Here is a 12,359-nt window from a genome sequence, read left to right as displayed (position 1 = left end):
ATCACATTATCTATTCATTATATTATTATTTTCTTATTCATTCAATTCATTTCTCTATTCATCCTCTTATAGGCTATTGTCGGTACCTCGACATAAGATTTTTCTTTATGTTTTATCGGGTCTCAACTGTATTAGTTTTCTATCGATTTAAATGATTGATGACATGATGCATGAACCTAATACACAACCTTACCACTGCAATTCTTCATCTTATTCTAAACGTTTTTAATCTTTTAATTTTTTTCTTTAGGTGAATGTTACCCCAAAGAAGTTGGCACGGCCAGATGAAGTGGCAGAGTCAGTGCTTGTGCTGGCACCCTTTCAGCCGCATCCGAAACTTACTATTGAAAATGTTGCTATTGGCACTACCCGCCGATTACAACTTTCCGTCGTCAACCCAAATGGAAAGGAAATGCAGGTAAGCTATAGGCGTAAATTTTTTAATTTTCATTTGGAATTTTACAAACTCTACAGTGTACAGTACAATATAGATGGTTTTATTCAAATTGTCTTCTATTCCATTCAACAGGATTTTTGCCCAGTCTCATTTTAAACACGTGGCGACGAGAAACAGCCCGATATCACGGCTGTGAGAATTGGGCCTTGGGCGTTTATTAGTACCACATTATTATGTTTACAGTTTTTAGTTCAGTACATATTTTTGAGTTCAATAATCCTTTATACTTTGAAGCAAGAAAAGTGTACGACACTGAGAATATTAAGTTGCACAAACGACTATTTTGGATGGCGTGTAAAAAATCGGCCGATATGTTATCGGTAGCAGGGGCTTGCGGAGGCAAGCTGTCAAGCTGGTAATCCAATGCTTTAACCAACTCCACAAGAAGATAAAAATAATTAGATCAGACATTAGTCTTCCCGAGAGCTTCAAGTTCTTTTGTACAATTGATAATGTTATTTATGTAAATACAATATTATGTGATTGAATGTATGAATTTTATTACAAGGAACAAATAAATTTGAATTCAAATGATTAGATCAATGTTTTAAGATGCATAGCGACTAACAAGAACTTTTGAAATTTTTCAGTAAAAATCAATTGGTGTGCAAGAATGTACGCCACTGTGTCTTCAAATGCTAGTATTGGTAATCTAGGATCCTGTGTTTTTGTCAGACAATTTCTTGTCGTTTTCAAGCCCTTAAATTCGATTTAGTTATTTCTTAAACCCTTTGTTTTGTTCCAATTAGTGACCTCCTGGGTTGGAGAACTCGCTCAGCTGTTCTATTGTGATCTTTGAAACCCGCAACTTTTAATATTATACAGAGTTGGTGAAAATTATGGAAACCGCTAAAATTTCTTCTACAAAAATAATATTGACATTGGGTTTCATTGGGGATCCTATTTGAAATCAAAAATTACTCTGTCGCTTAAACATCTTTGTCCCTCATATATGAATCTTAAATTCATGATACATGATTTCGATATAGAGTTCCAAGAGAAAATGAATGGCGAATACCGCACATTGATATCTCAACCCGTATCAGTTAGTTGATGTGAAAGTTGTAAATTATTATGTTGTATATTAACCAGCTGAAATCATGTGTCAGTGCATGTGTTGTCTGTTTGAAGCATCCAAATAGCCCCAGCTGATGTTAATTGGAAAACTGTTGTAATTGCATGCAGTGAATCCTTCAGCTGACTAAATGATAAATCACAACAAATTTTTACTTTCCTTGCCCTATTACCATAGGTAAGGAAAGTATTGCTTTCCGAAAAAATTAAGGTACCCCAATTTCTAAATTGTTATACGTCTCAAGGTCCCCTGAGTCAAAAAAGTGGTTTTTGGGTATTGGTCTGTATGTGTGTACGTGTGTGTGTGTGTATGTGCGTCTGTGTACACGATATCTCATCTTCCAATTAACGGAATGACTTGAAATTTGGAACTCATGGTCCTTCCCCTATAAGGATCCGACACGAACAATTTCAAACAAATCCAATTCAAGATAGCGGCTAAAACGACGAAAATGTTGTCAAAAACAGGGTTTTTCGCGATTTTCTCGAAAACAGCTCCAACGATTTTGATCAAATTTATACCTAGAATAGACATTGATAAGCTCTATCAACACACAAAGTGTGATTTTAGATTCCCAATTATCAGGCTTCAGATAAAATTTAAACAAAAAATTTCAAGTGGAAAAGATTGAGCATAAAAATCTCTACAATTAATGTTCAGTGACATTTTCACCTAAAATTGGAAATAAGCTCGAAATTCTAGAAAATGTGTTTATTCAATAATGCAAACTCAACAATTGATTCTATTAAATCATTCACTATGAAGAGATAGCAGACTTCGTTTGTCTCCAGCATTATTGTCCTGTCACCAGCTGGCAGATCTCTGAATAGTAGACTTGAGATGCGCGTGTACACTTGCGTCAGGTGATAAATTTTTATAACTGCAAGGAAAGTTGTGTGAGTGCGCCACACCAGATTTTTTTCTTATGCACTTTCAATGTTATTTTTATATCCTGAAAAAGGACGAAGGAGTGAGTCAATTTTGTTGTCCAACGAACTTGACCTGTAAAAAGGTTTGAAGAATACATGTTCAAAATTTGAAGCGGATTGATCAATTCTTTCTCAAGTTATTGTAGAACATACAAACAGACTGACAACGACTTTGACCTTCAGTTTGTTAGTCAAAAGTGAGAACTCGCTAACGCTCATTTAATTATTTGTTTTGTTTTTCAGATTGAATTTCTGAACTTGCCGCCGGAATCGGACGGCTTCAAGTGGAGTGAAACTGAGATGAGAATTGCGGGCAACAGCAACGCCGTGTTGACGGTCGAATGGACGCCGAGTCGCGACTACAAGCCGACACGTCACGTGGTGGGCGTCAGGCCTGTGGGTCCGCGCACTAGAAATATTTCTGAAATTTCACTCACCGTCTCAACTCTCCAGACACAGGTTGGTGTCCAACCTTATAGATTTACAGCTTGGCCATTCCTTTCCATATTCACCATGAGCGAGCATGTTAGTGGTGGTGATTTTGAAAACGTCGGAAGCTAAATTTTCATGAAAATGCATTCTTGTGAAATTTACAGGGCAAAGTATAGGGAATCAATATTAAAAATACCGAATAGCTGTTGTTACTTTTTTAACTGTAGAAATCAGGTCGTACGGTGCTTGGAAGTGTCACCGTTATAAAATGATTTGTAAGTTATGAAGAAATATATTATGTTCAACTACCAGAATACCGTTATTTAATCTAAATTTCGAAAATTTAAATCATGATATTTTCGTGGCTCTTCAAGATATAGTTTATCACTATTAAGTATTAATAAGAATCGTCTAGGTTATTTGTGCTACTATCAATATTATATCAGATATACTTGAATTATAGCTATCTATTATTGAAGGTGTTGGAAAAATAATCTATGCATCTATTCCGTCCTATCATTTCCACTGACTTGACGTGTGACTGTGTTTACAATAATAACTGTGACGTGTTTACAGTCACAGTTATTGTCCGATTTGGTATACAAGCCCTTTGAAACAAGGCGCAGAAACGTAAGTGTAACGATTTTTGATAAGACCTCCGGTTTTTTTGTAATTTGAAAAACCGCAGACCAACCTCCTTCCAGAAAGTTACTTTCTCGTACCTAGTGCCGTTATTTTGCAAGATTCAGCAATTTTTATTCTTTTCAAAATTATTAAAGATCATAGTACAGTATTTACAATATGTTAAGAGTAAATCTTTCCAAAAATGAATATAAGTAAAAAAATTAGCTTTAATTTTTAAAAATAGAACTTGTGCCGCTCTAAAATGTGCTGTATTTATTATTTGTAGAAAACGCCTCACTTGACTGCACAATTTTTTCCCTTTTCAACACGAAATTTTCCTGCTTCATAGACGAATAGTTTCTGGAAAACTATTAGCTTTTGTTTTTCCTTTTAGTATGAGAACGGAAACCGAGTTGTGAGCATTTAACATTCTGCATAGCATAACAAGCCATAACATTAAAACCACTTTTCATTAAAACCATCATTAGAAACCTCCTGTCATTGACACCAACAAACCCATCTTATTTAGAATCATTTTCTGTCTCACTATCGTCTAATCGTCTAAAATGCCTACTGCATATTCCATTTTTACGTCAGTTGACCAATATCTTATAATTAATTATTAAAAAAGTTGTAATATAGGTTAATATTGTAAATATGGGGACGATGTGAAGGTACTTGCTCGAAAGAAATTTATAAGTCCGATGTCCCTGGAAACATTGTCACTAGCATTTTTAATGGAAAAAATAATAGATGACATTGCTAAATCTTTACAATATACTGTACTTTCATAGTGGCCCTTCTCATTAATTTGAAAGTTGTATTCATGAGCGAGGTCCAATGTTCGCAGAACTACTAGTATATATATATATATATATATATATATATATATTATATATATATATATATATATATATATATATATAATACAATGTTAACTTCCACTTCCACTCTTACTTGAATTTTGAATCTCTTTATCATTTGGAATGAATTCATTTCTAATGAATATCAAATCAATATTAAGTACCGTATTTCTATAAATTCATTCTTTGTCAATATTGTTCTACATAAAATTATTTTTCAATAAAATCTTGTAGTTGTGTGGCTCGATATCTTATGTATTGGCAATTCATTGTTCACTATTTTGTGCAGGACCTGCGTGGCAGAATGAAGAAGCAGGCGAAGTTGGCAAAAACCGAGATGAAAATGATGACAAGCAGCACTCGCAGCACTGTTCAGCCTTTGCGGGAAAACAACTCTCGTTTGCAGGTGAAAAAGAGCACTTGTTCTGAGATAAATTTGTTGCTAGCACAAGACACTGAGCAAGATGAAATAGACAATCGGCGTGCCACGTTCACCAAGACCAAGGTGCGCACACGAAATGATGAAAATGTTCTGACAGAGCATCATTGGATTTCGCCTGTGTTGTCTCGGAAGCCACCCAGTCTCACGCTTACATCAGAGCACAGCACACCGCTGCCAGTTTTGAGAGCGCAATCAGTGGTCGACCTCAGCACGCCAGCATTTTTCAATAAGACATTTGATGTGGTGCCTTCAGCTGACAAGACTACTTGTCGTCGGAGGTCATCTGCGAGTTTCTCCACTGACAGTTTGGAGAGTGCGACCAGTAAACACTCCAATAAGTTGAGCTCTACAGCAAAACACGTCAGTTGGGAAAAAGGCTTGCAGTCACATGAAGACAGACGATTGACTAGATCCCATGATCAACTACTGTTGTCACCTGAAGTTTGTATTGCAGCTGAAGTCCGATTGACAAGATCTGCCGAACGTCGAGATGTAGATTTGTTGAAAGTAGAACTAGCAGCTGATATGAGGTGTGACGGTATTCGTTCTTCTTTAAAACGATCTCGGCGGTCCTCGTCAACACGTCGTCAATTGCTGACGCCTAAATCCCAAACAACGGCACTTTTCGACGATGATTTCGATGCAAAGATCGACGAACTGTCGTTCAATACTGATACAAGTTTTGGACTGGATCAGGCCATAGAAAAGAATATTGATGAATTATTTGGTAGTGCTGACCTGGGCTTCGATGATTTTCACGTGGTCGACAAGAGACCACAAGTCACCGAGACTGTTGCAGGCGTCAAAATGAAAGCTGAGACACTTCTACAGGAATGTGAGGGTGAAGAGACTGACTCCAGTACTGTTACAAAGGCGAGAAGAAATGAGGTTCTGGACGTCAGTGCTTCAGTTGATTCTAGGACTGCTACCAAGGCTAGGAGAAATGAGGCTGCTGATTTTAGTGCTCCAGTTGATTCTAGGACTGTTACTAAGGATAGGAGAAACAATGCTCTGGACTTTAGTATTCCAGTTGGTCTCACAGATTCTGGGACCATAACAAAGGCAAGAACGAATGAGATTCTGGACTTCAGTGCTCCAGTTGATTCTAGAACTGTTACAAAGGCTAGAAGAAATGAGGCTGCTGATTTTAGTGCTCCATTTGATTCTAGGACTGTTACTAAGGGTAGGAGAAACGATGCTGTGGACTTCAGTATTCCAGTTGGTCTCGCTGATTCTGGGACTGTAATGAAGACTAGAACGAATCAGATTCTGGACTTCAGTGCTCCAGTTGATTCTAGGACTGTTAGCAAGGCTAGGAGAAATGAGGCTGCTGATTTTAGTGCTCCAGTTGATTCTAGGACTGTTACTAAGGATAGGAGAAACAATGCTCTGGACTTTAGTATTCCAGTTGGTCTCACAGATTCTGGGACCATAACAAAGGCAAGAACGAATCAGATTCTGGACTTCAGTGCTCCAGTTGATTCTAGAACTGTTACAAAGGCTAGGAGAAATGAGGCTGCTGATTCTAGTGCTCCAGTTGAACAAACTGATTCCACGATCATTACCGCAGAATACAGAAGTGAGGTTGACTTGAGTGCAACAGATGGCAGGACTGGCTCTATAACCGTTACCAAGGCAAACACAGGTGAGAATACAGTGACACATCTTCTCTTATCTTCCTTCCTATTTTTTTATGTTGTCCTTTCATCTATATATTAATACAATTGGATGAAATTCAATCAAGATACAAAATACACAAATCAGATATGCAACCAATAACTTTTTCTGAAATTTTCAATTATGTAGCCTAATAGAGTTTACAAAATAATGTCCTACGAATATACAAACCCTACATTATATTTATATTGTGTCTCTGATAGCATAAGTTGAAACTGAATCCATAAGAGAGGCTTCCATTGAATGTAATGGTGAAAATTAGATATTAAAATTTTATATTCAACTCATAATACATTGTAAATATGCAATAATTGTCCGCTGATTATCCGTGGGGGAATAAATTGAAACATTTCAAATTTCATTCGTGTCATGATAGGAAAAATTGATATTGAAAAACTTGTTTCATGAATATTATTTTCAAATTTATTTCACGTCTCGCAATCCCTACTTCAGTGACATCTTACAATACATTGTAAAAGAATCTTTATCAATAATTGGTATCTGTAGTGTAGGTTTTGTAGCTTTTTGTAGTATAGGACTTGAGGATATCAATTATGATAGGACTTGAAATTAATTAGAAAGTTCTCTGGTATCCTTCAAGTATTTAGCTCCATACCCCCTAGCATTGGGTTATAAGAGGTGAAGCAGCTATAATAAATATAATAATTGGTTATTGGTGGATCAATCAATGAATAAATAATGTTATAGAATAGAGTTTATTGAATCATACAGGCACTAAATAATCAAGCATAGCTCGGTAGTATGTGACATGTCATATTTGTTTTATATAGAGGTGGGGTATGCTTTAATATAGGGTAAGGTAAATTCACATGCTTCGCCAAAACAAATCTTGGCATCTCCATTATTACCTATTACTAAGTATAAGCTGAAAAGTAAAATTGAAAGCTTGTTTGGACAAACTTGTATGCTTCGTCTTGCATAGGCCTACAGATAAAAATAACATGTCACTAATTAATTGGTTTTTATTTTATGTGTTGTAAGGTTGCCGCACCTCTGAGTTTTCTTAACAGTCATACAATCAATCCAATGTTGATTGAGTTACAAATTTTGCCATATTTTCATTTGTATCAATGCTACTCTATTTTGGCTTTGCAGAGGAAATTCAGAGTGCAACGGAAGGCCGACCTGCTCCCTGTCTATTGCACGTGTCGCCGCCCAAGCGAATACGATTGAAGCCGCCGTCCGACTCGCCCGTAGTGCTACCGCCGCCCTCCAGGGCCGTCAGGCGATCGACTGTCACCCAACGAAAGCGCCCGGGTGAGTGAGTCACTATTTTCACTTGACAGCGCTTCATCTGATTACTGGCATTTTAACAACTAATAACTACATTAGTCTAAAATCCAGGCCGAAATGTAGTTTGTCGCTTTTCCCAATACTCTAGAAATTTGAGCCAAGTAGTGGCATTAAGTTTCTCAAGAAGCCACCATAGTGGATTCATTTTCACTCAATTTACGTTAGTATCTCATTCAATGTATATGGTTGGACGATGATGAAGTATGGATAGTTTAAAATACACATTCATTTTTTAATGAATCTCCATTAATTTTTTCTTATGTGTACTGTACCCTGTACATTAGATTTTGTCATCCTAATAATATTAGAGAAGAAAATTGTAGAAGACTGATTATTTACGAAAAATAACATTTGCAAAATGGCGTTCGTTTTGTTCTAAAGCCCGGTCCAGACGCTCAAGTTTAGCTTCAGTCTTTTGCTCAAGCAAAAGTCGGAACATGTAAGTCGTTGCGTCTGGGCGGTAAAACGGATGGGTCTTCAAGCTTAAGTCGTCAAACTTGAAATGTATCGGCCGGGAATCTTTTTCCATCAAACCTTCCGTCTTTTGCCTATCCACCAAAACCTAAATCGCGTAAAAATGGAGATAGAGAAATTGTGATTTCAGATTCGGATTCAGCGCCCTCAAATTAATAGAATGCTTCGCGAGTCCTTGAAAATAAGCAAGTTTTTTTATCGATTTTATATAACGCTTTTTTTCTTTCTCGATTCTCATGATACTCTCAGAATTTGATGTTGATATTATGATTTTAGTTGTATCGACAATAATTATTAATATTAAAAATTATATTATTAGCATTAAAATGCTAATAATTTGTTTTAAACAACTATGCTAATATCATTAAAAGCTTACCGAGTTGAAAGCAGAGAAAAGTCGGGAGAAAAAATTAATAATAAGCTACATCGAGTTATCAATATTGCATGCAATTCATTGATTGCAATTAATAGTCCACACGACAGCTGATTTTTTACCAAATTACAATGGGATATTAATTGCATGCAAGTAATAATCCACTTGACAGCTGATTTATGATGTCTATAGTCTGATTTTTACGGTAATATTGGCGTTCGAAAGAGACTTCTTTTCCTTTTGTATTATCCTTAAAATGCAAAATTTCAAAAAACCTTGTATATACGTCGACGCGCAATTTAAAGAGGAACATAACATACCTGTCAAATTTCATGAAAATCTATTGCCGCGTTTCACCGTAAATGAGGAACATATAAACAAAATTATAAACATATTTTCAGATTCATCTTGCAATTCTCGAAGCAATGCAACGTGAGAAAATTTGTGTCTTCTTAACAACCAGTCCCTACTCCAACGTGAACGATGAATTCTGCCTTTCTTCCTATTTTTTACACACAAAACAAAAGTGGCCAAGAGTACTAGCTCTTCCATAGTTGATGACGAACTGAGCTTGTGAGCACAAAAATAGGAAAACGGACGACATAAGACGGATACGTTACGGATGTGTCACTGGATTGTATATGCATGTTAATATTGAGGTTAATGTTAATAATATTGAGGTTCATTTTCATACCAAATTGTAGTCTAATACTTATATAAAAAATAAGTTGATCAGATTAGAAAATAAATAATAATAGTGATTCTTTCTATTTTGAAGCGAAGTTGCATACCTATTCTTGAGGGCAAATCAAAAAATCCAAAGTCTCGCCAAATTATAAGCGAAACTTTAGCTCATAAAAATGCAAAATAGTAACTCATAATAAATGATAATAGGCCTAAGTATCAGTTGAGCGGGCGAAGAAGCACGTTGTTTTTTTATCTTTCGTATTATCTGACCTTGGAAGGGTAAAATGAAAGGGTAAACGCTTGTGCCAACTCCTCTGAATATGATTCATGAGTTGTAAAATCGATTCCCGGTGGTTCGGAACCCACCTAAGACTGAAGGTCCATTCATCTCTTATTATCATCTACCTCATTACCCACGCACAATCCTAGAGCTTATGTGAAAAAAGTGATGTCCGATTTTAGTAAAAGTCTGGCTTATCATCATCCACCGATAGTGAAGAGCATCAGAATTTTTAAGAGTAGCGGCGCTTCTCAATCAAGCTCTCTGTCTCAAGCTGGCCTTGAAGCTATTGGCAGCGTTATCAAGACAATTCAAGCTGAACTGCCCCCCCCCCCAGAAAAGAGTTACGAGCGATTGGAGATTCAATTAATTCCATATCAACTGAATTCGATAAATTCAAGAACTTTCTACTTTGAAAACTAATGCTAAAAGCTCTGCCTGATGAAAATTCCATTCTGAATAGTGTGAATTCTCAACTGAAGTCTGAATTGTCCTCGCTTGAAGAATACACGCTTAGAAATAATAAACGCGCTTAAAAAAATTCATGTTGATTATGAGTTTATAGAGCATTGAATTCTCTACAATTTGATACATAATTTCACAAGTATACGCATTTCCCACGATGTTGCAGCAGCTTTAGTGTTGAGTGTGAAATTTTCAGTTTTGCAACAAAATACCAATTGACAACTAAAAAGAATTTGGAGGAAATGTTTTAGACACACATTTTGACTTTGCAGCTTTGCTGGCTTGAATGGCAACCATTTTTGTCCACACATTTTTGTAGGTTGGGAGAGCTTTGAGTCGAACATCGTACTCAAGAATGTGTTGAAAACCAGAGTTCACCCACAATATCCCTGCTTGTCTTAGAGGCGACTAAAAGGGACCCCAAGGCAACTCCAGAAGTTGCCTTGCCTTCAAACCCACGGGATCTGCACAGGATCCTGATTCACATCGGCAGTTTCGGAGGGGCAAAAAGAAAAACCAAGAGACCAGAGATGGGTGAAACTCCAGGCACAAATGTGGGTAAAGAGCTTGAGTCGAGGGTGACCAGGTGCCCTAGAGGCAATTTGGCGACCCTTCATTCAGCGGAAGGACCTAAAAAAAGCCAATAGAGGAACTCACGTAGGTCACAAGTTTGTGGGTGGAGAGGCCAAAACTCACCACTGTCAAAGAAGGACGGTCATTTAGGCAAAACTTCCTGGGAGAGGTGAGACTTTTGACCCTGCAGAGTTTCGGAGGGGCAAAAAAAACCAAGAGACCAGAGATGGGTGAAACTCCAGGCACAAATGTGGGTCAAGAGGCTGAGTCGAGGGTGGCCGGGCGCCCTAGAGGCAGTTTGGCGTCCCCTCTCTGAGCGGAAGGACCTACAAAGAAGGCCAGGAGTCGAAACAGTATTGAAATACAGAATAGGAATCAAATCATAACTTTATTTTTCCATAACATAATTAAAATGACAATGGTTATAAAAAGTAAAATATAATATAAAATGAAATACCATCAAATAGGATTATATATATATATATATATATATATATATATATATATATATATATATATATATATATTATATGTAAAAGAATTAACCGGGTACATCCGTTTGTTTTGACTTACTTGAGTCTGACGTTTCGTCGCCATCGCAGACGACATCTTCTGAGGGTGGCGTCGAAATCCACACTGAGTCCTAAGTATTCTTTCTGGGTCGAAGAGCATACCTCCTACCCCCTCCCTCTACTTGCTTGTGCTGGCGCTGTTGGGTGAGTGAAATTCCAGGAATGTTGTCTTGTTTTGGTGACAATGGTGCTGTAGCGGGTTTCATTGTACCAGGTACTGGGCGTTGGTATTCAAAATTAACTTCCATAAGGGAGACACGTTGAGGCTGTCGTCTCTTTTATTTAGAGAGCCTTGCTTTTCGATTTCCAACGCCTCTCTCACAATCCTGACTTGAAAATCTCGAATGCTGGCTATTTGTTTGGAATTCACGAAATTTATTGTATGACCAGTATTTTTCACATGGTTATATAGGGCTGAGGTTGATTGTTGATTTTTTATGCTTAATTTATGTTCATCTATTCTAGCAGAGATTCTCCTATTTGTTTGGCCTACATATTGCTTGTCACAGTTCAGGCAGGGGATACTGTAGACTCCTTGGTTTTCTAGCTCCAGTCTGTTGATGGGTTTTTTTAAGATTTGCGAAATGAGTAGATGGGGTTTGAATAATGGTTTGATTTTGTGGGTTTTTAATACTCTTCCAATTCTGTCTGTGGTGCCCTTGATGTATGGGAGGAGTAATGTTTTTTCAAAATATTCTTCTTTTTCTTGTTGATTCCCTTTTTTAAGTGGAGACAGATTATTTACTATTGATTTTTGAATGATTGTAGTTGGGTAGCCATTGGATTTGAGAATGTTAGTCACTGTCTTTATTTCTTCTTCTCTCATTTTTTCATTGGTGAGATGAAGAGATCTGAAGATTAAGCTGTTTATAACTGAGGAGGATTGAGCCGGGTGGTGATGTGATTGGAAATGTAAGTACCTGTTAGTGTGGGTGGGCTTTCTGTATACTGAATAGTTCAAACTTCCATCGGTTTGTCTCATCAATAGAATGTCTAAAAAGGGTAAAGATGACTCTTTTTCTATTTCTAGTGTGAATTGGATTTTAGGGTGTATTTCATTTAGCTGCTGTAGAAATTCCAATAGTTTTTCTTCACCATGAGGCCAAATTATGAAAATATCAT

The 12,359-nt window shown here is 36.9% G+C and overlaps 1 protein-coding gene across 4 annotated transcripts in view; it reads left to right on the top strand.

Annotated features, from left to right (window-relative positions):
• LOC111048197 (protein abnormal spindle) overlaps positions 1-12,359 on the top strand; it is a 274,644-nt gene that overhangs the window by 231,400 nt on the left and 30,885 nt on the right. Inside the window, exons 4-8 of one of the 4 annotated variants that reach the window (XM_039430393.1) lie at positions 251-418; positions 2,705-2,920; positions 4,670-6,120; positions 6,181-6,467; positions 7,616-7,777. In XM_039430393.1, coding sequence (XP_039286327.1) covers positions 251-418; positions 2,705-2,920; positions 4,670-6,120; positions 6,181-6,467; positions 7,616-7,777 — 2,284 coding nt within the window. Of the gene's footprint in view, positions 1-250; positions 419-2,704; positions 2,921-4,669; positions 6,468-7,615; positions 7,778-12,359 lie in introns of all 4 variants that reach the window. The other 3 variants (XM_039430394.1, XM_039430395.1, XM_039430391.1) reach the window with 3 other exon arrangements.

The sequence above is a fragment of the Nilaparvata lugens genome, chromosome 6 (assembly GCF_014356525.2).
Source record: "Nilaparvata lugens isolate BPH chromosome 6, ASM1435652v1, whole genome shotgun sequence".
In the NCBI taxonomy this organism is placed as follows: domain Eukaryota; kingdom Metazoa; phylum Arthropoda; class Insecta; order Hemiptera; family Delphacidae; genus Nilaparvata; species Nilaparvata lugens.
The sequence above is the reverse complement of the archived record's forward strand: the minus strand, read 5'-3'. Positions and strand labels throughout refer to the sequence as shown.